We start from the raw sequence: 24,721 nt of genomic DNA on the forward strand, positions 1-24,721 counted from the left end.
TAATCTCTCTCTCTCTCTCTCTCTCTCTAATACTCTGAAATATCTGCTTCTCTCGCTCTCATCTGCTCTCTTCCTCTGGCTCTCTGCTGTCTCTAATACCTAATATCTCTCTCTCCTCTGCTCTCTCTCCTCTCTGCTCTCTCTCTCTCCTCCTCTACTATCTTCGTCTCTACTCCTCTTCTCGATTCATGACTCCTATCCTCGCTCCCTCCTAACCCCTCCTAGCTAGCTCGTCCCCAGTCCTCTCTCACACTCCGCGCACTCATCTCCACCTGTCCTCCCTCGCACCGTGCCCACGCTCTCGGTCCTCGAGTCTCCCTTCACTCTACCGCCTCGTCACCTCGCTCGTAATCTCCTCTGAGAATCTCATCTCCTCTCGTCATTTCTTCTCTCTCTTCTACTCTCTCATCGTCCTCCTCTCTTATCTACTACTATACAATCTCTCTCTATATCTGCTCTATATATCTCTCTCTCTCTCTAATACTCTAATATGTCTCTCTCTCTTTCTCTCTCTCTCTAATACTCTAATCTCTCTCTCTCTCTCTCTCTCTCTCTCTCTCTCTCTCTATCTCTCTCTAATACTCTAATATGTCTCTCTCTCTTTCTCTCTCTCTCTAATACTCTAATCTCTCTCTCTCTCTCTCTCTCTCTCTCTCTCTCTCTCTCTCTGTCTGTGTGTGCATTCAACAGATATAATAACATATACTATATACATCCACAAATCTTAAACATAAACATATGTCATAATTTTACAGTAAACCAATGAAATTGAAAAAAGATAATTATCTGATCAACTTATTTGATTACAAAGATATAAACAAATGTGCATATGTCAGGGGACAAAAAACGCAAGTTAGTGTAGGAACCAAAACACACTGATACTGCACGTGAAGTTTAATCACATAAAATGTCAATGCGACTGCCCAGTAAAATTGAATTTAAAAGCCACATTGAGGTGATGGAAGCATTAATGCAAACATTGAACCCTAGAATATATAACTGTATAAACTAGAATGTGTTTATTGAATACTTTTGTTGCAGAACAATTAACACTGAAGAGGACATAAGAAAGGCTTATATGCCATTTTAGCATGATTTTTTTAATGAACAGGTCTATGTAATATAAAATAAGCCTATGTGGAATTAGCCTAATTAACATAACTTGCAGTGAACTGCATCTTCTATAACATCTGAAAAAAAATCACTAAAGATCTTTATTAGACGTGATGTAGCAGGACATGTTGGTGACTTAATTGCTGTGACCAGATTTGCATGACAAAAATAAACCCAAAGGTATTAAATGATGCACGAATGCATGCACTGTGGTTAAGTTACAAGATTAGGCTTATACACAATTGTTTTTAAAACATCATACTTAGTTCTCTCATAGTACTTAGTGATAAATCCCTATCTACCCTAAAGGTGTATGTTATGTCATGTGTGCCACTGACCCTTCGTATGAACACATACAGTACATTAGGCTGGCCTGAAGGTGATTTCTTGTACTTCACCAAATGGGAGATGTGTGATCTATGTATCAGTGGTCAGATGAATCTGGATTGACCTTGTATCTGAATCCTGGATTTCTCTCGATGGATATATAAACCAAATAGTGAAGCAATCTGTTGGTATTGCAGCCTTCAAATGGATTAGCCCACTGGGTGGAGGACATCATCGTCATAACCTATAGATTGGCTACTGTGACATGTCAAACTGTAAGGAATGTCTCCTCATCATGGGCATATAGACTTATACAGTATATAGGCTTATATTCCTTATGCCCTCATATTACTTATGATCTCCTGACCTCAGCACCATGTTTTCCACCTGTGACCCATCTCCAGTTAACGGCTATGCGTGTTACTGTTGTTCTCTGAACTCAGAACGGATAATGTCTAATGTTTCTCGCTGTCGAGAGCCTACAATGGCTTTGGCATATTTACAGTGAGTACTACATCACGTGTCATTGTATAGCCTTGTTGGAAGATCTTGACACGTGTGCACATGCGCACAATGTGTTGTTCAGGTGTTACACACTGCTTCTAGTGCATCACTAAGCCAGAGTTACATATGAAACTAACATTTGTCTGTACTTACACTACTTAGAGTTACAGCTACATATATTTAATAACTGTTGGTTCTCTGAACAAGAATTTCTCACTTTTTATATCTGACTTAGTAACTGTGTAAACTGGGACATGATAATAAATCTGAATCTGAATCAGCAGTCACAATTAATCATTCAGATCTGAGTGACTCAGGAAATGATTCATGTGATCTTCTCCCACTCATCCAAATGAATGAGAGGTTAAATAGCTCTTTAAGTGCTACCTTGGACTGCAATTTAATTATGTAATGAAAATATTTGTTAATAATAATACATTTTATTTAAAGGCGCCTTTCTAACACTCAAGGTCACCATATAAAAGAAGAAGAAAAACAACAAAAAATATAGTTATACAATACTTACATAGAAAAAAAATTGGACCAACATTACAAATCATGATCTAGAATATGCTAAACTAAACAGATGAGTTTTAAGCTGAGATTTAAATGATGAAAGAGAATCAATATTACGGAGCTCAGATGGAAGTGAGTTCCAGAGCTGAGGTGCAGAGTAACTGAAAGCTCTGTTCCCCATCGTTACAAGACGGACAGAGGGAACAATGAAATGAGTGGAAGAAGAAGACCTAAGAGTGCGAGTTGGTTTTGGAGTATGAAGAAGATCAAGAAGATATGAAGGTGCAAGATTGTGGATAGCTTTAAATGTTAGAAGAAGAATTTAATACTTGATACGAAAATTGATGGGAAGCCAGTGTAGCTGTTCCAGAACAGGTGTAATATGATGGATAGAGGGAGTACGAGTGATAATACGGGCAGAAGAGTTTTGAACGAGTTGCAGCTTATGAAGGGTTTTGTGAGGAAGCCCAATAAGAAGAGAATTACAGTAGTCAAGCCGGGAGGTTACTAGACTGTGAATAAGAGTGGTGGTAGATTGAGTGGTGAGAAAGGAACGAAGCCTATTGATATTTCGAAGCATTATTTACATGTGAGGTAAAAGAAAGGGTACTATCAAAGATGACACCAAGACTCTTAACCTGAGATGAGGGAGCTATGAGAGATTCATCAATGGAAATAAGAAAATTCGAAAATTTGTTAAGCACAGTTTTTGTGCCTATAATGAGAAATTCTGTTTTATTGCTATTTAGTTTAAGAAAACTTGCTGAAAACCATGATTTTATGTCAATGAGACAATCAGAAAGAGCAGATGGAGGGAGTTTGGAATGTGGTTTTGTGGAAAGGTAGAGCTGGGTGTCATCCGCATAGCAATGAAAATTAACCTGATGTTTATGAAAAATATGTCCAAGGGGTAAAAGGTAAGTAATAAATAACAAAGGGCCAAGAACAGAGCCCTGGGGAACACCAGAGGTAACGGAAACTACAGAAGAGGTGAATGATTTTAGTTGAACAAACTGTGTGCGATCAGAGAGATATGAATGAAACCATTTCAGAGGCGTGTTGGTGATGCCAATAGTGGAAAGCCTGTCTAAAAGAATATCATGGGAAATTGTATCAAAAGCTGCACTCAGATCAAGGAGAAGGAGGATGGATAGTAAACCAGAATCAGCTGCTATAAGCAAATCATTTGTGACTTTTAATAGAGCTGTTTCAGTGCTATGAAATGGGCGAAAACCAGATTGGAATTGTTCATATAGATTATTGCCAGACAAGTGGATATGAAGTTGAGCAGCAACAACTTTTTCCAAAATTTTAGAAATGAAAGGAAGATAAGAAATAGGACAAAAATGATTAAGGTTGTTGGTGTCCAAACCTGGTTTCTTTAGAATTGGATTTACAGCAGGTGTTTTGAAAAGAGAAGGAACAACCCCAGTGGTAAGGGAAGAATAAATAATATCCATAATAAAATGGGACAGAGAGAAAGCAGTAGCCTTAACAAGGACAGTTGGTAAAGGATCAAGAACACAGGTTGAAGATTTAGATTGATGAATAAGTTTTAAGATATCATCAACTGTGGGCAGAATAAACTCAGAGAACAATTGTGTAGGAACAGGTAGAACTTATTTTTATTATTATTATTATTATTATTATTATTATTATTATTATTATATTTGGTGAAAGATCCGTAAAGACCGTATGTGAAAAGAGAACATAAAAATAAGCTGGAGGTCTTCCAGAAAACACGGACAGACTCCATTATAACCCTATGTAACTCCTTAACAGTATAGGGACTCATTTCTGCCTCTTACCAATGGCTCATACCTGTAATCAACAGCAGAGTACATGAAAAATCTGAGCCCTTAGCTGCAGCCTGAGATTCACGCCCAAATTAACCAAGTCACGGTTGAACTTCACTTAACACCAGTTGTTAGTTGGTTGAACCAATTTGGCACCACATCCAATCGCACCACATCCACGCCTGTGCAGGCTCATCTAAATGTTATAACCAGGCTAAAGATAGTCACGCCCTGCGATGGGTTGGCACTCCGTCCAGGGTGTATCCTGCCTTGATGCCCGATGACGCCTGGGATAGGCACAGGCTCCCCGTGACCCGGGTAGTTCGGATAAAGCGGTAGAAAATGAGTGAGTGAGAGTGAGAGTAAAGATAGTCACAAGTGCATGATTGTTCTTCTTTTAGGCATGTAAACCTGTCTGTAAATTAAAGTCATCAAATGTTTCAGCTGTAGAATGATTTGATTTCAATAAACAGAATTCATTAATCTCAATGTACTGTTTTTGCAAAATTATGCAAAAAAAAAAAAAAGAATACTGTATGGTGACATGATATTAACTAACTAAGCAACTATGCCACCCCCTAGTGTGTATAACAGTCTCTGTACTAAGATAGGCACTCAGACAGGAAGTAGAGAGAGAGAGAGAGAGAGAGAGAGAGAGAGAGAGAGAGAGAGAGAGAGAGAGATTAGAGTATTAGAGAGAGAGAGAGAGAGAGAGAGAGAGAGAGAGAGAGAGAGAGAGAGAGAGAGAGAGAGAGAGAGAGAGAGAGATAGATTAAAGTGGCATGCCTTAGGATTGTCCCTTATGTATTGACATTTTTTTAGAATTGAATCATCAATCATTGCATGAAATTTTGATTAAATTTATGTCATAACAAGACCACACAGGTGTTCTCAAATATTTGCATTTATTCAGAACATAATTACATTTTACTTGTTTCCTATTTATAATTTAGAACCACTTTTATCAATAAAAAAACAAGAATTTTCTTTGCACTGACAAATGAAAACCTCTATTTGCCTTAATGTGACAGAAATCAATCAATCAATCAATCAACATATCTATCTATCTATCTATCTATCTATCTATCTATCTATCTATCTATCTATCTATCTATCTATCTATCTATCTATCTATCTATCTATCTATCTATCTATCTATCTATCTATCTATCTATCTATCTATCTATCTATCTATGCTTCACACTCACAGCACAACAGCATGTTCACCAGCAGAGGTCATGCTTTGCATAGTACAACAGGTTCCACTACAGCCAATCAGAAGTCAGAGCCAATTAACACCAGGTGTAGAGCATTCCCAATTACAACACAATCAGCCTCTGCAGCTCATCTACCTGCTATAAATAGACTAAGCGCTGGTTGATTAGTATTCTGGTGGTCTTCTAGACATGCAAAGGAAAATGTTGCTGAAGGTTGTGGTGCTCTTGGTGGGGATGAGTTACATGGTGAGTCCATCATTTTTTGTGACTAACACTGCATCGGATGATACATGGCCTGAAGTGGAGGAAACGTTCCCACATTACAAGGTGAAGGATCCAGTGACACCGAGTCCTGTTACTCCCTGCCCACCTCTGAAGCTACCAGAGTCTCAGCCAATTGCCTTCTCAGCTGTGCGTAAGAATATGTTTTCTCCTGTAGGAAATCGCAGAGCTGTACCTAAAGAAATGAAGGATATATTGCTGCCTTCTGTAACAAAAGCTCCCTTAACACCTCAGCCCAAAAGTGTACAGCTTTTATGCCACATTGACCGAATTTATGTCAGGGTTCAGAAAAGTCTTTTTAGCAATGCAAATGCTGAGAAACATCTGAAAGTGGGAACATGCCTTGTGAATAAAGACACACCTGAGTATTACTACTTCCTGTATCCCATCAACAGCTGCAATGTACAACGTCATGTATGTATTTCATCAAGTTTGCTTTCTCTCTTGCTCTTTTATTTGTGTGTATATATAATATAAATTTGTGTGGTTTCTGTAACTGATTTTTCTTTTTCAGGAAAACCAAAACCGTGTTTTGTATTCCAACACTTTGTCCTATGAGCCTGTGGCTGATGACCTGGTCATTCGAGAGCTACCATTTTCTGTGCAGCTGGAGTGTTATTACAACAAGTTGGAACTCCCTTTTTTTTTTTTCCCTCCATGTACAGTTGACTGATGCTGCTTGTAAGGCTCAATTGTGATTTCTTTTTTTTTTTTTTTTTTTTCTAGGCATTTCCGTTCCTACAGTATTGGTTATCAGCCTCAAGTGGAAGCAGGAACTGTCTTCATGAGCTTACAGGGTGTGGTCTCCCTCATACCTGTAGATGGTAAGCACTCAAACACCTGCTCATGTCACTTGGTAAAGAACTTGTGATGGGATGGTGGTTTTTTTTTTTTTTGTTTTTTTTTTTGGGTTCATGAATACATACTGTCCACCTAAATCACTAAGTGCACCTTTTTGGCCATATTGCCAAAATTGACTTGGTCTTTCCTAACAGACAATTCCTTTTAATGATGCTTTGTGGTGTTTTTGAAAGTGCATCTAGATACTAAGATGCTTCATTTTATGAACAAACTGGGCTGGATGTTTGTATCTATGGTTAAGTGCATTGGCTTGTGCAACTGCCCATTTTTGAGCTGCACTTTGCTGCTAAAAATAAATGAATCTCTTTTCTAGACACCTGGAAACCTTACAGTACTGTTCAGAGCTATACAGTTGGCCAACCCATGTACTTTGAAGCGAAGGCTCCTGAAAGTCTTACTGGGAAGAGGATCTACTTGAATAAGTGCTATGTCTCTGCATCTCAAAACCCTGACGCTACACCTAAATACACTGTGATTGACAACTATGGGTATGGCTTTTGCTGACACTAGGCTTTGCTTTTAATTTGCAGTCCCTTGTGTAATGCATTGTTTTTAAAATGCTTTTGTGCAGATGCATGGTGGACAGTAAGATCAGTCAGCAAAGCAAGTTCTACCCTAGTGACAAGAAGACCACATTAAGGTTCTCCATTGGAGCCCTTATGTTTAAGAACGCAGCCTCCCAGCCTGCAGACAAGAATGTAAATATTATGCACATAATAGCATGTAATAAGTTTGTCTACCAATATCCAAGTAAAGAATAGAAAAATTGCCTTGAGATGAAAGCATATACATGTGAACAGATTCTATGCTAATTTGCCAATGTGTTCATTTTCTCAGGAAATGTTCATCCATTGTGACTTGACCGTAGGAAATGAGGCACCAACTGCAAGCATAAAATCTTGTCTGTACGATGCTGGTACACAAGGGTAAGGTTCATGTTGTTGCACTACTAAAGCAAGTTCTTTATTGTGCAGAAATGAAATGTGCTTATACATTACTGTGCTTTAGGTGGTCAGAGCTGTATGGAGAGAGTGCTGTTTGTGCTTGCTGTGATTCTTCCTGTCCAGCTCCAGAACCTGCAGGTCAGCCAATATTCTGAAATTCTCTCATTATTTTTGGTGTAGTTTTAAGTGATCAGTAGGAAACTGAGTTTGTTTTTGCATTAACATCTTGATCTAGTGACTATGAAGATCTCGAGCAACGCCTGGCTGGTTGAAAAGCACATGACTGACCAGCCTGCAACAAAATCTTTAGACCTACCAGAAGACATCATGGATCGTGGAGGATTTGAGATGTTTTGGGATACCTTCGATGACCTTGCTCATTAATGCAGAATTGTTAGATTTTACTGTGTTCCATAATAAAACTGGACTCAAATGAACTGAGATGGTGTGGAATTGCTTTCTTAATATTTTAATGCAGTGGCTTGGTGAACAGAAGACTTAATTTGTCAGACATTTAACAAGTCTACAGACATGCACATGGATTATTGTTACTTAATGGAGTTTAAATATTGCTTTTGAATTATGTACAACCATTTCCACAAGTACTGCTTCTGCATAACCATTATATTCTGCTTATTTCATTTACATTAAGCTGAGTTTTTTTTTGAGCCGTACTCCTGGATAAGTACAGGAGCATTTTTCACTAATTCCTGAAAGTGTTGGACTGTTTTCAAGTAAGACTCTTCATCCAAAGCTATCGGCAGGAAAATGTTAATTGGCTTTGCTGTTTGAAATTCTTTAGGAAGCCCGATGTCTACAGGAACAAGAGAATTTCCAACTAAAGCATGGTGAAAGTCTTTAGCTAGAAGCTTCTGCTCAAGAAATGTGAGCATGTCGGTCAGTCTGCTAGATAGCTTCTCTTGTTCCCATTCTGTAGGCTTGTACATCAACAGATGCAGCAGTGTGGACTTGAGGTGATTACTTGTAAGCCCACATTTCCCTGTTAGACTAGTTTGATGTTTGTGTAGAAATGAGAGGATTTGGAGACATGAAATATGGCATGAAGTGTTGGGAAGAGTTTTGTTAAAGTATTTAAAAAGGGCATTTTCATAACTAGCTAAGGAAATGGGCCAATGTATGTCTGAGATGTTTGGACTAGTAGAAAGATAAGAGAGTAAGTACACTTCTGAATTTTTGACCTGAACCACAGGTGTAATACTGAACAGAACAATTTTTCCTGATCTGAATCGAATTCTTAAAGCCCCAGGAGCCACTTGGCTGCAAAATCCTAGCTCAAGTTCATACTTGTGACTGATTTCTCTCCATGTTTTTAAAATCCCTGACCTGAACCATCTCACTACTTGCTTTTTAGAAAGGTATGGTGTATTGTCGTGGCATAGTGGACCATCAACAGCATCTGTCATAACCGTACTCCTCTCATTATGGGGATGAAGAAGACACAAGATGTCCTCGTCATCAGGGTTCCCATCCATGCAAGGGCAACCGTTCGAAGTATTTTCAGCCTTCACCATTTTGATCTTGCCAAAATTCCTCAATGAAGCATCTTTCTCTTTCCAAAGTTCAACATCAAATCCATGTGATCTTGGTGCAGTTATGGGTACATACAAATCACACACCAGTGTCTTGCCTGTAGCCCAAAGCTCATATAAGCTCCCTACACCAATAAAGTCCCCAATCTGCAAGTCAGTTTTTTTATTGCTAGCATCTCTCATAGCTTCCAAAAGGTCATAAACCAAACCCTCAACAAACTCGCATACTTGTCCACATGTGCTAGGAGAGACTTGTACACACTGGTCATAAAAGCTGCTCAGTACTTGGTGGTCAGGAACAAATGTTTTTGACAATATGGCTGTAGGTCTAGATGTAGTCTTGTTTTTGCTGGGTATTATTGTTCCTGAGCTTTGTGAGGTGTTGACGAGTGTCCTGAGAAGGCGAATCAAAGATATAAGGGAAAGAAATTTCCAAAAATACCATTTGTAGGAGTTCTCTGTTGACTGTTCATCTGAGGCAGTGGATAATTCCTCTGTATTTGTATTAACCAGCATACGTTCATCACCTTCAGATGGCATTTGATCGTGCATTCCTTGCACCTGATCTACCTGGGAAGATTCCTGATCACTATCCTTTACTCCATTTAAAGGTGATTGTCCTTGAATGTCTTTTATTTGTTCTTTGTTCACTGTCTCCATTTTCTGATCACTGTCTCTAATGTCTTTCTTGTGCCCTGACATGTCATCCTCTTGAATGTTATTCATTTCATTCTGGGAGACTATTCCTGGCTGTGGTCTTTCTTCTGAAGGGAAATTTTCACCCATGTTGACTTTATGTTGTATCTCTGGAGGTATGTTGTTATGAGTTAGAGGAACTCCGTCATCCTGAATGTCCTTCATTTGGTGGTTATGTGGATTTTCTATTTTGTCATTTGCCAGGACTTTTTGAGCACCTGAATCCTCCCCCTCTGCATTTGTCAATCTGCCATGACTTTGTGACACTTCCTGATTTGAATGTGGCAGCCCTGTGGTCACCTGGTGCATTTCCTGCTCTAGCTTTCCTGCCTCCTTCTGCAGCAAATATTCCCTCTCTTGCATGTCTATGAGGACCTTTTCCTCCTGCTCCTGAAAGACAGTGCGGTCCTTTATGTACAGCAGGCTGGCCATTACCACACACACTCGCAGAAGCATTTCCTCCATCCTGTAAGCAAATAAGGAAGTTATTCTGTCACGTTCATCATAATACAGAAAAATAAAAAATAAAAAAAACAAATAGTAAGCAAATGTGAATATGAAAAAAACAAACAGGATAGACGAGTAAAAAAAAAACGTTTACTTGTAAGTTTATTGTATAGTGTAGCATCCATCATTCCATCAGAAGTATGAAAAAACATACTGATGAAGTACATTGATTCTTTTATGTCTCATTTTATAAAGTTTAACTGCAGGAACTTTCTGATTAGCTCCATTTAACCTATATCTTACAGCGCACCATCTCATAGTACTTCCTGCTTTGAAAATGATAGGTAGCTTCCTTTTTTCTCATGATGCATTTTCATCATTTTAGTTAAAAAAAAAAATAAAAAATTCAAATAAAAGATTAGATTTTAATCCACCTACCTGTATATTTTTTTTTGTGTTTAAGGTCAAGAGTAATAATCTTTCAGCATCAAATTAGTAGCCGTTGACTGCAGGATTCTAAACCCTTGAGCCTCTTTCTATAGAGGATGTTGAGACACACTGAGACTTTGAGTGCACATTTCCGTTCTGCCCATGTGTGACTCTTTCCTGTTTGAAATACGTTAAACTCTACACAGAGGTGTGAGAGAGAATCTGCTTAAGGTCACAGTGTTGTGCAGAGGCCAGTGTAGAGCTGTGTGAAGAGCAAAGGACTAAATCAAATAAATGACATATATCGTCTCAGCTGAAGTGATATTATACATTATGCATGTGTATTAAGTGTATAAATAAAATTGTTTAAACAAAGATTCTCTCAAGCAATAAAAAATGATGGTAATGGAGGAAAGGAATGTAATGTCTTTTTTCATGGTTGCAAAAATTCAATTCAATTCGATTCAGATTTGTTTAGCGCTTTAACACTGGATATTGCCTCAAAGCAGCTTTACAGAACATAAGAAACATAATACAATTTTTTTTACATATTAACAAAAAATCTATACAAAATAAAAGATTCAAGATTAATTTTAGTCATATTTAAATGTGTTTGTATTTATCCCTAATGAACAAGCCTGAGGTGACTGATGTGACTGTGGTGAAGAAAAACTCCCTTAGATGGAAGAGGAAGGAACCTTGAGAGGAACCAGACTCAAAAGAGAACCTCATCCTCATTTGGGTGACACTGGAGGGTGTGATAATAAATATACAGTCTGACAACTGTAGATTGCTGAGGAGGAGGTTGTCCTCATAGACCACATGTAGTCGGCATCTCTTCTTAGAATGTCCGGATACTTCATGAAGCGGAGTCCAACCAGTGCTGGTACATCTCTAGGTGCCTCGGGATCCTCACAGTGTCGGCCTCATCTCAATGAAGGTACAAAATCTTCATGACACGGAACACAACTGGAGCTGATACAATCTCAGGATGCCTCGGGATGGGTAGAAAAAAAGAAGCAGTGGAGGGGAATTAGCGTAGCTGCTGTTCATAATATTAGCAAGCACTATATGATCATGTGAATGTACTAGAGCACAAGATTATAGGGTGGATTAGGTGTACGTCTGACTAAAGAGATACGTTTTTAATCTACATTTAAATTGGGAAAGTCTGTCTGAGCCACGAACACTATTAGGAAGACTACTCCCAAGTTTGGGAGCTAAATATGAAAACGCTCTACCACCTTTAGTAGACTTAGAGCTTCTGGGAACTACCAGATGTCCTGAGTTTTGTGATCACAGAGAGCGTGAAGGATCGTAGTGTGTTAAAAGACTAGTTAGATACATGGGGGCTAAACCATTTAGAGCCGTGTATGTACAGTAAGTAGCAGCAGTTTGTAATCAACTCTAAACTGAACAGGCAGCCAATGTAAAGATGATCAAATTGGGGTTATATGGTCATATTTTCGTGACCTGATAAGAACTCTGGCAGCTGAATTTTGGACTAACTGTAGCCTGTTTATAAAAGATGCAGGACAACCACTTAGTAATGCAGTACAATAATCTAGTCTAGAGGTCATGAAGGCATGAACTAGCTTCTCAGCATCACATACAAACAGGATGTTTCTTAGCTTGGCAATATTTCTAAGGTGGAACAAGGCTGTTTTTTAACAAATAAATCATATATTTCTGATCAGTTTTTTGTTTTTTTACAAATTGCTGTGTGAGATTCATGTCACATTTGGTCTTTCATTACTCCGTGTTTCAGTGATCGCGGCTTCTTACAGGCTGAACCGGCACTGTAGAATTTGAATAGGGTGAGGCAGTGACTTTGGCTAGGACCACACGGCCTGTCTGTGGTTATGTTAAGCTATGTAAATGAGAGGAATTTTCTAGCTAAAAGAGCATAGCACACAAAATAACAGCAATCATATGTCTAACATTTAAATTTAGTATTATATAATGTATTTATTGTCAGCTTTCACTTACTGAGATGTTAGATATATAGGCTGTTTTGGATCACCTGAGTCTGACAGATGTGTGAGGGATTACATCACAGGCTAACAGGTGTGTGTTGTGTGTGTGTGTGTGTGTGTGTGTGTGAGAGAGAGAGAGAGAGAGAGAGAGAGAGAGAGAGAGAGAGAGAGAGAGAGAGAGAGAGAGAGAGAGAGAGAGAGAGAGAGAGAGAGAGAGAGAGAGAGAGGGTGGAGCTGAACTACATAATTTCTTTTTTCCGGTTTTGAAAACTGCGTCAACATTTCAACTAGTCCACGATTACACTCCGTTAAACACCGGCAGAAAATTCTGTAAGTATATCATATGTTTTTATTTGTAAAAGCATTCAGTTTAGTTTGTTTGTAGTGATTTAATTAGTGCTTAATTAGTGCAGAGTAATCTGTGCTTAACGTTATCTTCTTCATAGTCGGGCTGACCTGTATGACAAATTCACAAAATTCAAATTTAAGTATTTAATTTCATAAGTATTTTTGTCTCCTAAACAGATTTGTTTTAGAAGGACTGCACCCTAACAAGCCAAAATGGATAAGTTTCGTATGATGTTCCAGTTTCTTCAATCCAACCAAGAGTCGTTTATGCACGGTGTTTGTGGCCTGATGGCTCTGGCTAGTGCACAACTCTACTCCGCTTTTGAGTTTAACTGCCCCTGTATGCCTGAATACAATTACTCCTATGGAATTGGTGTATTGCTCATTCCAGCTGTTTGGTTCTTTATGCTCGGCTTTGTCCTGAACAATAACGTGTCTATACTTTCTGAGGAATGGAAGCGACCAGCAGGTCACAGAGGCAAGGATCCTTCCATTTTTCGCTACATGTTCATTTCTGTATCACAGCGTTCGTTGATTGCTCCTGTGGTTTGGATTACGGTCACATTAATGGATGGAAAAAGCTTTCTTTGTTCATTTAGTATAGACCTGGATTTTTCTGAGTTTCTTTCCAGAAATTATACTGGGCATAATCTCACGGAAGCAGAAATGATAACGTTGCTTGCCAAAATCCCTTGCAAGGACATATTTGATGGACATCATCTTTTATCTAGAGAAGCAGCCACCAGGTATATACGATGTGTGTCACAGGTATGGGACTATGATCGTTTTCTTTTTTGTCTATACTATGACTTCGTATGAGTATCTTTCATTAAAAATGTATTATATTGTATCAACTTTACCCGTCTCTTTAAACCCACAGGCATTCGGCTGGCTCTTCCTGTTGATCCTTACGTTAATCGCTTTCACCGTCCGTGCCATGCGGCCTTGCTTCAGCCAGGCTGCGTTCCTCAAAACAAAATATTGGTCGCACTATTTTGACATTGAGCGCAAGATGTTTGAAGAGCTCTGCGCGGAACACGCCAAAGGTTTTGCCAAAGTCTGCATCCATCAGTACTTTCAGAGTGCCAGTGAGGACTTACACGGCCAAAAAGGGCATGACGGTAAAGAGGAGGATGATGACAACTCTAATGAGGAAGACAAACTTCTAGGCATTCACAACCAGGATGAGATGAATCAGGTTTTGTGGAATTGGCACATATCGAAGCCTCCATTAAGTCTGAGAAAGCCTGGTGCCGGTGATGGTGGTGGAGACAAGAAAGCAAATGGGATGAAAACTGGCTACGACAATGTGACATTTACCACGGATCAAAAGGAGAGTGGATATGTCACGACCAAGAATGGAAATAGCTACATGAACGGTAACACTCACATGAACCAGCGCAGCTGGGATGTATGTGATCATTCATCCGGCATTAAAAAGAAAGAGTGGGCTGTTTATTACAGCAAGGTCTGAAGATCTTAGTGGTGGAGATACTGCTAAATGATTGTCCAATGCGGACACAAATCAGCTGCACTAAATTTTTTTTAAAAAAGGGCAAATTCAGGCCTGTCAAAGGTTTCATACACAATCTCTGTATAATAGGGACGAAGCCGAGTTTTCATTTAGATCAAAGCAGATTTAGACCATCTCATAGTCCTTGCTCAAACAGAACCGAGTGAAGACATTCGATTTCACTTCTGAATCCTTTGGCTTTTTTTTGCTCTTCATCCAGAAACTGAACACCTATCGTAAGGGAATGTGTGTATTATAGTGTGTTGTCCAGAAAAAAACTCCACAGATCAACTTGATCTCATTAAACACTGTGTGGAGCAGCTAGGAATTCCTGATCAAATGCCAACAAACGCATAACCGTAACTTACATTATGGATGTAGATAAAAGATAAAACTTCCTCTCATGTAATACCGTACAGCAAAGAGTTGTTCTTGCAAGCGTCTGCACTCGTCGCCCTCTCAGCCGTCTCACTGGCCCTCACCACCTCAATCGTCAATCGTGCTGATGAAGAAACAAACTCATCATTCACCGTGTGCACTTTTGTGGACCTTTTGATTGATTTTCCTTTAGAGAGACAAGACTTTTTTTCACTGTTCTTGATGGGCAGTAAGTATAGCAATACATTGCACAAACAACGATTATATAATTATATGTAATGCTTGTGCTCTTTTTGGTGGCTATATTTCACTTGTTTAACATGTTTGCCAGTAAATGACTGAAAGCTAATCCAAGGATGTTAGTGTGCCATTATATCGGTCCCACCAGACGGCACAGTTCACAATAGTCTATCTACATTCATTATACGAATTAAATGCTAATTATTAACATAAACAGTGAAATATGATTTTTTTTACAATTTCACAGTGATTCATTGTAATACATTTAATTAGGTTAGTTTACCATATTTGGAAAGTGGGTTCATTTTTTAAAGTGTTTTTCTTGTTACTGATCAGAGGGTTAAGGGTTCAAGATTTTGACCCTGTGCTCTGACCCCGACTTTCTAACAAGCTTAGATACGTGAAGTGAAGAATCTTGTTGTACTGTAATGTTTATTACACAAATAAAGACATTCCTTCCAACTTAAAGGAATAATAAAGCATCTTTCCATTTCAGCTTTAGCTCATCAGTAGCTTCTTTACTGAAACAAGAATTTTGGAAACTTTTCTCTGCACTTCATTTTTTAAAACAAACAAACAAATAAACAAACAAACAAATAAAAAAAAAACTTTTTCTAAGCACAAATGGCAATAAAGGTTTAAATCGATTCAATTCCATTAAAATTTATTTGTATGGCGCTTTTTACAATTGACATTGTCTCAAAACAGCTTTACAGAACATAAACATAGAACAAAAGGTTATTATAAAGAATAATATAAAGATTAAAAAATCTTTATCAAAAATCAAGATTAATATACAATATATTTAAATGTGTATGTATTTATCCCCAATGAGCAAGTCTGAGGTGACTCAAGTGGCAGTGACGAGGAAAAACTCCCTTGAATTGTAAAGGAAGAAACCTTGAGAGGAACCAGACTCAGGCAATTATATAGTGCAAACTCAAAACAATAATCCGTGTTTTCTAACAATAAAAGCACATAAAACAGACACAAGAGACTTTATTCGACTTCCCAAAAACATGCAGTTAGAAACGATTCTGTCTGTTTGTGTGGCAGCCTGGGATAAAAACCCTGTACATCATCAAATTTAGACATTTTCCACTACACTGCAATACTTCAGGAAACAACAGAACCAGAAGTACCGCTATAGTATTTTAAAATCTGGATGAAATCATAAGCTAAAAAAAGAGAGAAAACTGCAGCGAAATACTTCATCCCAGTTCCACAGAAATGTCTAGCTCTACATTTTCGACCTAATCTACTTACAGCAAAACAACATTACTGCCCCATTTAAAAGAATTATACGCTTGAAGTGGGAAATGAGCTATCGGTGTAATTACTAGCATCATCCACATCAGTCACTCGTTTTAAACTCAAAGCCTCGTCATTGTCTCTTCAGTCAGCTGATCTCTAGCTACTCCTAAATACAGTAGGTATGATCCTAAATAATCAGTCTTTAAATGAAACTGAATAAATTACACTTCTATCCATTTCACTGTGGCATGTAACTGTACAGTGACTTGATCACATATTAAGTCACTTAGCTATTTATCTAGCAAGGTTTAAGACATCTTATGCAGACTGACTGACTGTCAAATCGATTCATTTCAAATTTAAAATTTATAAATACAAATTTATGCAATTATAAATTAGCACATTTGGGTAAAACGTGTTGACCAAAAAAATAAATTTTGATCAAGGAACAAAAAAATCAGATTTTTAAAACGTATTCATGTATTTGTTAATTTACTTTGTTAGTTAGTTAGTTTGTTTCTGGTTGTGTGTCAAATTTGTTTTCCTAGGCCACCGTACGTTTATGTTTTCTCAAAGCCTCTAATGTATTTAGAGCTCATACTATGTTGGTTATTTATATAATGATTACCGACTACTGATAAAACAACTGATCTTTCAGACTGCTATTATAATTGAGTGAATACGTTTTAGGGAATTAAAGTCTGTGGAAATGAGAGGAAAAAAATCAGTTTAAAAAATGCTGATGTATTCCTTTAAATAGAGGAAACACTCATGAACAGTGGCACTGTAGCTTAGCGGTGCTGTGCTAACTGTTTCTGCTGTGTTATTTACTTTATATGTCTTTATTTTGCTTTTGTTTAAGTCCCCGTGGATTAAGGCATCACTGTTCTTTTCCACAGTTTTCAATAGAAAGATTAAATGCCTTGGTAAGGGCTGTACACTGAGATCATCAGTGGCTTTTGGGCCTAAAGCTGCTGAAGTACACTAGAGCTAGTGCACTTTGTCTAATCTATCTATCTGTCTGTAGAGAGCCAGGCAAATGCTTTAGACTTTTATCAAGTAAGCTATATAGTAGGTCACACTACAACACATCCAGATCTTCTTAGTTGGAATAAATGAACAGTCTCTGCTGAAAATGGCCATCATCCTAAATGTTTCAGCTACCGTTCATTTACTCTCTGTACATTTTATCTGCCAGTGTTGTTGTTTTTGTTGTTGTTGTTATTGTTCCTGCTGCGGTGCACATGCATCCTTGTGTCTTTTGGCTGCTGCAACCCAAGAGTGTGTGTGTGTGTGTGGGGGGGGGAGGTCATCTTTCAACTGCAGTCACCCCTGAAAAAAACAAGGAGAAAGAGGAAAAGAGGAAGAGAAAGAGTGTGTGTGAGTGTGAGAGAGAGCATGGAGGAGGGGAATAGCACACAGGACGGAGGGAGGGCGAGGGGAGGGTGGAGTGGATGAGTTGCGAGGCAAACCGGGGATCACATGAGCAGAGATCTGTTTACAAACTAAGGCTGGGAGGCTGAGGTAGCGAGAAACACAGCAGCTAACACTCTGGGACAACGATAGCCTTGCTTCACACACACACACACACACACACACACACACACACACACACACACACACACACACACACACACACACACACACACACAAACACATAGATAATGCTCCACCCTACACCCAGTCCAGAGAGAGCAAGGAATTCTGGATGAACTGCAATCAGCCATTGTGGGTTTTTGTTTTCCACTTCAAGGACTGAGGGACCAGATGGTTTGAGGTGGCAAGAAAACACTCCCCCATACAGGCTGCATATACACTCATACATCAACCACACACATTCTACAGACCGATCATTCGCCGTTCGAGGGTTTGTATGAGGATGTTTTTGTGTTCTTTTTCTTCTTCTTCTTTTTTTTGGAGGGGCCCTGCGTAAGGAATACCTCTGACGAATCAGCCATTTTCGGTAAGAGACAAAGAGGAGGACTTTCCAAGAAGCAGAATGACATCAGATGGACAATGCTTGTCGAAATCTATTAGATCATTCAGGAGCTGGACAAAGACCATTTCATAATGAGGATACGTCCTCGTATCTGAAGTGTGGCCTCGGTTCGAGTCCTTTGTTTTTGTTTTCTCTTCCAACACCAGGAAGGATCTTGAAACATCACCAGACCTTGTACGAGACTCCACGAGATAAGACATACATATCTTATAGGATACTGAACTTCTTTTGTGTGTGTGTGTGTGTGTGTGTGTGTGACACTGAAGTCTGAGGGGTCTGAGATTTCTTCAGTCTGTGTCACTTTAATACTCCAATCGAGTCCTTCTCCAAACACAGGAAACGAGTATGAAGGACACGACGTGGTCTCTTTGTCTTTGTGGACGCGCGATTACGATCGAGAGCAAACGATGACAACAAAAACGACGTCAAAACACGATTGGAGCGTCAAAGCCAAATAACTTCCACAACAAAAAACAAAACAAAAACGCGAGGTCTCATCTACAATCTCCCGGAACAGGATCTCTGAAAGCTCTGGGATTGAACACAAGCGTAAACGGAGTGCTAAAAGTAAGAGAGAAAACAAGACAGACAGGAAATATATAGAGCTAAAGATATATATCGCGAATTTGTGCGCAAGTATCAGCGCACAGGCGCTTTCGCTTTCCGTGTCAGATTACATGCAGCCATTCCAATGGTGTAACGGTAAGAAGATCCACTATAAAGCCCATCTGTATCAATTATTATCCATGTTGTCTCTTTTATTTATTTATGTAGCTTTTCTAATGAGAACTTTTAAACCCTTTAACTCCTAATCTGTGTCAAAATATAAGACATAAAACAAAGTTCAAAGGTGAGAACATTTTGGAAACATGGTGAGAACATAGTGAGAAAAAGTTGGAAACAGTGAGAACATAGGAAATGTTGGGAACATGTTGGAATCTTAGTGAGAACATGTTGGAAAAGGTGAGAACATTGTGAGAACATGTTGGAATCATAGTGAGAACATGTTGGAATCATAGTGAGAACATGTTGGAATCATAGTGAGAACATGTTGGAATCATAGTGAGAACATGTTGGAAACAGTGAGAACATAGCGAGAACATGTTGGAAACAGTGAGAACATAGCGAGAACATGTTGGAAACAGTGAGAACATAGCGAGAACATGTTGGAAACAGTGAGAACATAGCGAGAACATGTTGGAAACAGTGAGAACATAGCGAGAACATGTTGGAAACATAGTGAGAACATAGCGAGAACATGTTGGAAACAGTGAGAACATAGCGAGAACATGTTGGAAACAGTGAGAACATGTTGGAAACAGTGAGAACATGTTGGAAACAGTGAGAACATAGCGAGAACATGTTGGAAACATAGTGAGAACATAGCGAGAACATGTTGGAAACATAGCGAGAACATGTTGGAAACATAGTGAGAACATAGCGAGAACATGTTGGAAACAGTGAGAACATCGTGAGAACATGTTGGAAACATAGTGAGAACATCGTGAGAACATAGTGAGAAAATGTTTCCAACATAGTGAGAACATCGTAAGAACATATTGAGAACATGTTGGAAATGTGAGAACATAGTGAGAACATTTTGAGAACATGTTGGAAACATAGTGAGAACATTTTGAGAACATGTTCAAAACATTGTGAGAACAGTGAGAACATTTTGAGAACATGTTGGAAACATAGTGAGAACATGTTCGAAACATTGTGAGAACAGTGAGAACATTTTGAGAACATGTTGGAAACATAGTGAGAACATGTTTGAAACATTGTGAGAACAGTGAGAACATGTCGAGAACATGTTGGAAACATAGTGAGAACATGTCGAGAACATGCTGAACATATGACACTTCACCCCAAACCTCCATTTCAGTACCAGAGTTCCAGAAAACAAAAGGGTAGGATATTAGTTTATGTCTGGTGGTAGAACCATTTGACTAGTCAAGTAGAGAGCCATAATAGTGCCATAAAACAATTCTGGAAGTGGTCCAAATGTGAATAAAACAGATATCGTGCATCAAATTTCACCGTTATTCTGCCTAGATGCTTTGGTCATATGTAATATATGAATGAATGTGACAAGCAATATGCCCCAATTCTTTTTATTTTTTTTGTATGAATGGGGATCTTTATAACACACACACCCCAGGTGCTCATCTCTGAAGGGCCAGATGGTGGTTTTGTTGGAGGCAGCACCACAGTCTTCCATGTTTGCTTTGTGCATTGCTAATTACCCAGAGTTCCCTTGGCACAGAGTGTGCAGACAGCGAGCAAAAAGCCACTGGTCTGCCTTGTCAAATATTTACCCATGCTTTTATGATCATCCCGATTCCAGGCGCTATTGATTGCACATTTGTGTATCTTTTTACGTGAACGAACGGTGTGTTTATGTACAGGTTGCCTCTGTGGAATAGGACTGCAGCATTCACACTGCGATATGTCGTCCGAAGACCTGTACCATTTGCCACTCAACGTCTATGTCATCGTGCTGGGCATCGGCTTGTTCATCTTTATGCTCAGTGTCATCTTTTGTTGCTATCTGTTCAGGTACGTTCACAGCATTTACACCGAACAATTCATACAGAAACATAAACATTAATAAACGTCTATTAAGGATACGCTCACAAACTCGGGCTTTCATCCATTTGCCAACGATTCAATAACTGCACAGGTCTATTACTATTTGTCCATTATCACATGCCAGAAAAAAACATTTAATAAAAATAATGTTACTCAAACTAATGTGTCAAAAAAAAAAAACGTCAGAAACACACCAGCTTCCTCTGTCGCTGTAGTAGGCCAACGCTTACTGGACATGGACATCACACACTCACCACTTCCTCTGTTTTAAGAAGCATTTAAACCAAATTGGCTTTTATGGCTGACCATTGATCTGATGAAGCCAGCGGTGACAGAGAAAAGGAAAAACGTCCTGAGATGGCATGAAGAAGAATCACTGAGAGAAACCAGACTCTCAAAAGAGCCCTAAAATCCCTAGAGTCAGTAATGAAGTCAAACAGTAGTAATATATATATATATATATTATATTATTATTACTAATATTTGGTTTCTGCAGATGACTTATGTGTTGTATTGTAACACACACACAGGACGTGTAGGTGGTCTTGATGTTTTTTTTTTTGTTTGCCTCTGCAGGTTGAAGCAACAAGACACAAGACAACAGTACAGCTACAATGAGGTACCTCAGTATGGCCCATTATGACATGGAAAAACTGTGTAGCTCCTGTTTGAAGTTTAATTTAAAGTGGATGGTCTGCTTGGTTTGCTTCTTGGAAGGTTAACTGTTTCTGAGGTGAATAAACAAAGCTTCTGTCTGTCTTCTGAAAATGACCGAGCTTATAAAGTTACCACTAAAATTTGGAGATATGACGTTTATATCCCGGACTGAACGATGTGCGCAACGGCACTTATTTAATCCTGTTAAAATGCAGGATCTGTGGGTTAAGACCAGTGGATGTATATATAGAATAAACTCTGTAGTCGTCGCTATGAAACCCAATCTCACTTCTCGTAGATGACCTTCAGACCATGACCTTGCAGTACTGCGGGTCTGTACGTGTGCAGTCGGCATACTAGCTTAACACAGGGGATTTGGCAAGAGAATAATACGCGTTATCTTCCGGTTTGGTTTTAAGGGCCACATTTCAACTAAGGACCTGTTGAATTGGTGAAGAAACACAACAACTAAAAAAGTTATTTGTGATATTAAATGGTTGGTAAACAAGCTGGTGTGGGGTAAATACAGTGATATGTAAATAATACCAAGCAGTTTTCTCCGATTTCCTCATGTTTCCTTTATGCTTCTTCTACCAGGTGGTGCTGAAAGGGGCAGGGAAGAAGCTGAGTCTTCTCGGAGTACGTGTGCAAATCTGTTTTCACATGTAAACTATACATCTTGGCTTTGTGACGCAATGCGTGTGTGGGTGTAAAGTCAGTGCACTTTCTTTCTACTTTCCATCTGGCCTGGTTTTCAAACCACGAGGAGGAAATATCTCACTACCAAACTGTATTTTCACACATTTTTAGAATGCAGGTGGTTTTTAATATTAAGTCTCATGCCATTAATATTCTATATACGATGGCCGAAAAGACCCTAGAAGCTGTGAATTGTTCATGATTCATTTATTATTTTTTTAAACAGACATTTATGCTAGATCAACCCAGTAAGCCAAAAGTATGACTGTTAATTCGATTTGCTTAAAGTCGACAAAAATTAAGCATGTGTCGGATTTGTCTATTACAGCAACCCTGTGCAGTGTGTCTGGAGGAATTTAAAGCCCGGGATGAGCTGGGCGTGTGTCCATGTTCACACACCTTCCATAAGAAGTAAGCACTAAGTTCAAGCTACTTCAAGAATTGAAAAAAAAACCCCAAATAAACACTGTTGCACTCAAAAAAAAAAGGTCAAAGTTGTTTATCAGGGACTTACAAAATGAAACCGACTACAGGACATGTTTATAGAAATTTGGCTGGGATGTTGTAGATATGAAGCATTACACCGTCCACGGACAAAATATCACAAGCATCTTATGACAGACTCTACGCCAGCGTCTGTTAGCACTTACATTTTTGATTTAGTTTGCTTGAGGCATCCACTTACACCTGATCTAAAAATAGCTCCAAACTATAAAGTGCTAACGCCGCTCTAGTAAACCCAGTCAACATTATATAAAGGTCACAAATGCTAGTATCTTTTATCGTGGGTGATATGATTGTGATTTTTTTTCCCCCCTCCTTAATATTGTTTATAGTAGGCACGTAACACGAGTAGGAACGAATGTACGAGCGTGAAATATCATCTTAATTCTCAAGTACTCTTTGTACAAGTAGCGTATTTCATTTAGATCTCATTCGTATTTATTTCCCCTGTGAACTCTTGAAGTGGCAAAAGAATTTCCTTTATTCGTTTATTCAAGTTCTCTCCTGCCATACGAGTGAGTGAGGACAAAAAAGTACATTCGTTAATACCGTGTTCGCTCGTTCATTCTTTAGTAACTGCGTACCTACTAAATTGTTTATATGTCGGGGAATAAATGCGACTAGTTTAGCTTCTTATAGGAAATAACGTCTTAGCAAGAAATAGGAACCACGTAAGAGGAATTATAAAGTGTGTTTACAGTGCAGGTCTAGATTAGTTTGTTATGCTTCTGAGTTTGTTCGAGTTGCCGTTCTGTCTGTGGTTGGGAGTGCTTTGTTTTTTTTGGAAGATAACGAGTACGGAGTCGGTAAAGCGGTCGAGGTCTTTCACTAGCGACTAGAACGTTGCCAATTTCATTCTAAATGACATTGAGCAAGAATGTTCGACGTCTGTTTGGATGCAGGGAAAACGCCAGACACTAGTAGAGTAGCTTTGTGTAAATGCTAACCAATCAGAATCTTCATACTTGCTCATTTCACAGAGGAAAACTACTTCAAGTTGATTCTCATTAAATCTTGATGTTCTCATACTGTTCTTTTCAGGTGCCTGCTGAAATGGCTGGAGATTCGCAGTGTTTGCCCCATGTGCAACAAACCCATCATGCGACTGCACAACACACCCCGTGGAGCAGAGGGCCCACAAGACCCTGAGGAGGTGTGATCATACTTCCAAAAAAAAATATATATATGTATATCTAAAAGGAAAAAAAAAAAATGGCACAACCCCAAAAACGTTGGGCCACGCCCGTGGTTATGGTCTCTACAACTGCCGTATTTGGACCAGACGAGAGGTGAACAGACGGAACACACAACTCCTTATGCACCAAACCCTTGGAGGCCTAATGGACTTGAGACGTAGCACCTGATTGGCACGAAACAAGACTATATGCCATTTATTTGACTTTGTGATTAAGACCAATGTTAAATCGCAAGGTGTGAGAAGTGTATTAAGGGTGAGGTGAGAGTGAGGCCAGGGGCAATAAGCAGGTAAACACATCTCAGTGGTTCAGTCTCTCGAGATGCCACTAAGCAACTAATGAGAAACAACACTGAACTGCAGCAAGTGTGTGACGAGCACAGTTCAAAAACACAGCGTGTAACTAAACAGACAGAAAAGAAATGCATGATAATCCGTCTGTTTTGGCCTGGAGTTTAAAGGCTATAGTATGTAGATAAAATGTGTTGTTCTGTTCGAAAGGTACCGTGAGTCTTTATCGGGCTTTGTATAGTGATTAAAAGAAGAAATATGACGATATGAGCTAATAATCAGCAGTTAAACTGTACTTCCCTATTATTGAGTATGTATCAGGGCCAACCCGTTGCCACTTTTTTTATTTTGTATTTTTTTTTTTTGAATAAAATGTTTTGTGGATAAAACTTT

The 24,721-nt window shown here is 38.9% G+C and overlaps 4 protein-coding genes across 6 annotated transcripts; 3 read left to right on the forward strand and 1 right to left on the reverse strand.

The window, feature by feature from the left end:
* The first annotated feature begins 5,634 nt into the window (after positions 1-5,634).
* On the forward strand, positions 5,635-7,997 carry zp3c (zona pellucida glycoprotein 3c). Its single transcript, XM_027156648.2, has 8 exons — positions 5,635-6,169; positions 6,270-6,382; positions 6,482-6,579; positions 6,930-7,104; positions 7,188-7,314; positions 7,454-7,542; positions 7,625-7,698; positions 7,796-7,997. Exons 1-8 carry the CDS (start codon positions 5,663-5,665, stop codon positions 7,942-7,944), a joined length of 1,332 nt encoding a protein of 443 aa, XP_027012449.2. The 5' UTR covers positions 5,635-5,662; the 3' UTR covers positions 7,945-7,997.
* Positions 7,998-8,008: 11 nt separating this feature from the next.
* On the reverse strand, positions 8,009-10,848 carry LOC113649053 (inositol 1,4,5-trisphosphate receptor-interacting protein). Its single transcript, XM_027156647.2, has 2 exons — positions 10,692-10,848; positions 8,009-10,272 (listed from the first exon to the last, which is right to left on the reverse strand). The coding sequence occupies exon 2, from the start codon at positions 10,269-10,271 to the stop codon at positions 8,208-8,210; it is 2,064 nt and encodes a 687-aa protein (XP_027012448.2). The 5' UTR covers position 10,272; positions 10,692-10,848; the 3' UTR covers positions 8,009-8,207.
* Positions 10,849-12,454: 1,606 nt separating this feature from the next.
* LOC113648946 (calcium homeostasis modulator protein 1) lies at positions 12,455-14,549 on the forward strand. Its single transcript, XM_027156481.2, has 3 exons — positions 12,455-12,988; positions 13,184-13,774; positions 13,887-14,549. The coding sequence occupies exons 2-3, from the start codon at positions 13,220-13,222 to the stop codon at positions 14,478-14,480; spliced, it is 1,149 nt and encodes a 382-aa protein (XP_027012282.2). The 5' UTR covers positions 12,455-12,988; positions 13,184-13,219; the 3' UTR covers positions 14,481-14,549.
* Positions 14,550-17,867: 3,318 nt separating this feature from the next.
* On the forward strand, positions 17,868-24,717 carry zgc:175214 (uncharacterized protein LOC557610 homolog). Of its 3 annotated transcripts, XM_047803644.1 has the most exons (7): positions 17,868-18,564; positions 18,727-19,092; positions 20,799-20,949; positions 21,559-21,601; positions 22,237-22,278; positions 22,667-22,749; positions 23,884-24,717. In XM_047803644.1, the coding sequence occupies exons 2-7, from the start codon at positions 19,068-19,070 to the stop codon at positions 23,999-24,001; spliced, it is 462 nt and encodes a 153-aa protein (XP_047659600.1). In that variant the 5' UTR covers positions 17,868-18,564; positions 18,727-19,067; the 3' UTR covers positions 24,002-24,717. The 3 variants fall into 3 exon arrangements, with proteins under 3 accessions (XP_047659600.1, XP_027012433.1, XP_027012432.1); XM_027156632.2 differs by lacking the exon at positions 18,727-19,092 and having other exon boundaries at positions 17,869-18,564; XM_027156631.2 differs by having other exon boundaries at positions 17,872-18,957.
* Positions 24,718-24,721: the final 4 nt, after the last annotated feature.

Source organism: Tachysurus fulvidraco, chromosome 18 (genome assembly GCF_022655615.1).
Source record: "Tachysurus fulvidraco isolate hzauxx_2018 chromosome 18, HZAU_PFXX_2.0, whole genome shotgun sequence".
NCBI classification, from domain to species: domain Eukaryota; kingdom Metazoa; phylum Chordata; class Actinopteri; order Siluriformes; family Bagridae; genus Tachysurus; species Tachysurus fulvidraco.

Bases quoted from the DNA above. Each gene is read 5' to 3' on its own strand.
- zp3c (XM_027156648.2), top strand. From the start codon at position 5,663: ATGCAAAGGAAAATGTTGCTGAAGGTTGTGGTGCTCTTGGTGGGGATG. The intron at 6,170-6,269 runs GTATGTATTTCA...TTTCTTTTTCAG, and splicing joins GCTGCAATGTACAACGTCAT to GAAAACCAAAACCGTGTTTT. The intron at 6,580-6,929 runs GTAAGCACTCAA...TCTCTTTTCTAG, and splicing joins CTCCCTCATACCTGTAGATG to ACACCTGGAAACCTTACAGT.
- LOC113649053 (XM_027156647.2), bottom strand. From the start codon at position 10,271: ATGGAGGAAATGCTTCTGCGAGTGTGTGTGGTAATGGCCAGCCTGCTG.
- LOC113648946 (XM_027156481.2), top strand. From the start codon at position 13,220: ATGGATAAGTTTCGTATGATGTTCCAGTTTCTTCAATCCAACCAAGAG. The intron at 13,775-13,886 runs GTATGGGACTAT...TTAAACCCACAG, and splicing joins ATATACGATGTGTGTCACAG to GCATTCGGCTGGCTCTTCCT.
- zgc:175214 (XM_047803644.1), top strand. From the start codon at position 19,068: ATGCAGCCATTCCAATGGTGTAACG. The intron at 22,279-22,666 runs GTACGTGTGCAA...TGTCTATTACAG, and splicing joins AGAAGCTGAGTCTTCTCGGA to CAACCCTGTGCAGTGTGTCT. The intron at 22,750-23,883 runs GTAAGCACTAAG...TGTTCTTTTCAG, and splicing joins TCACACACCTTCCATAAGAA to GTGCCTGCTGAAATGGCTGG.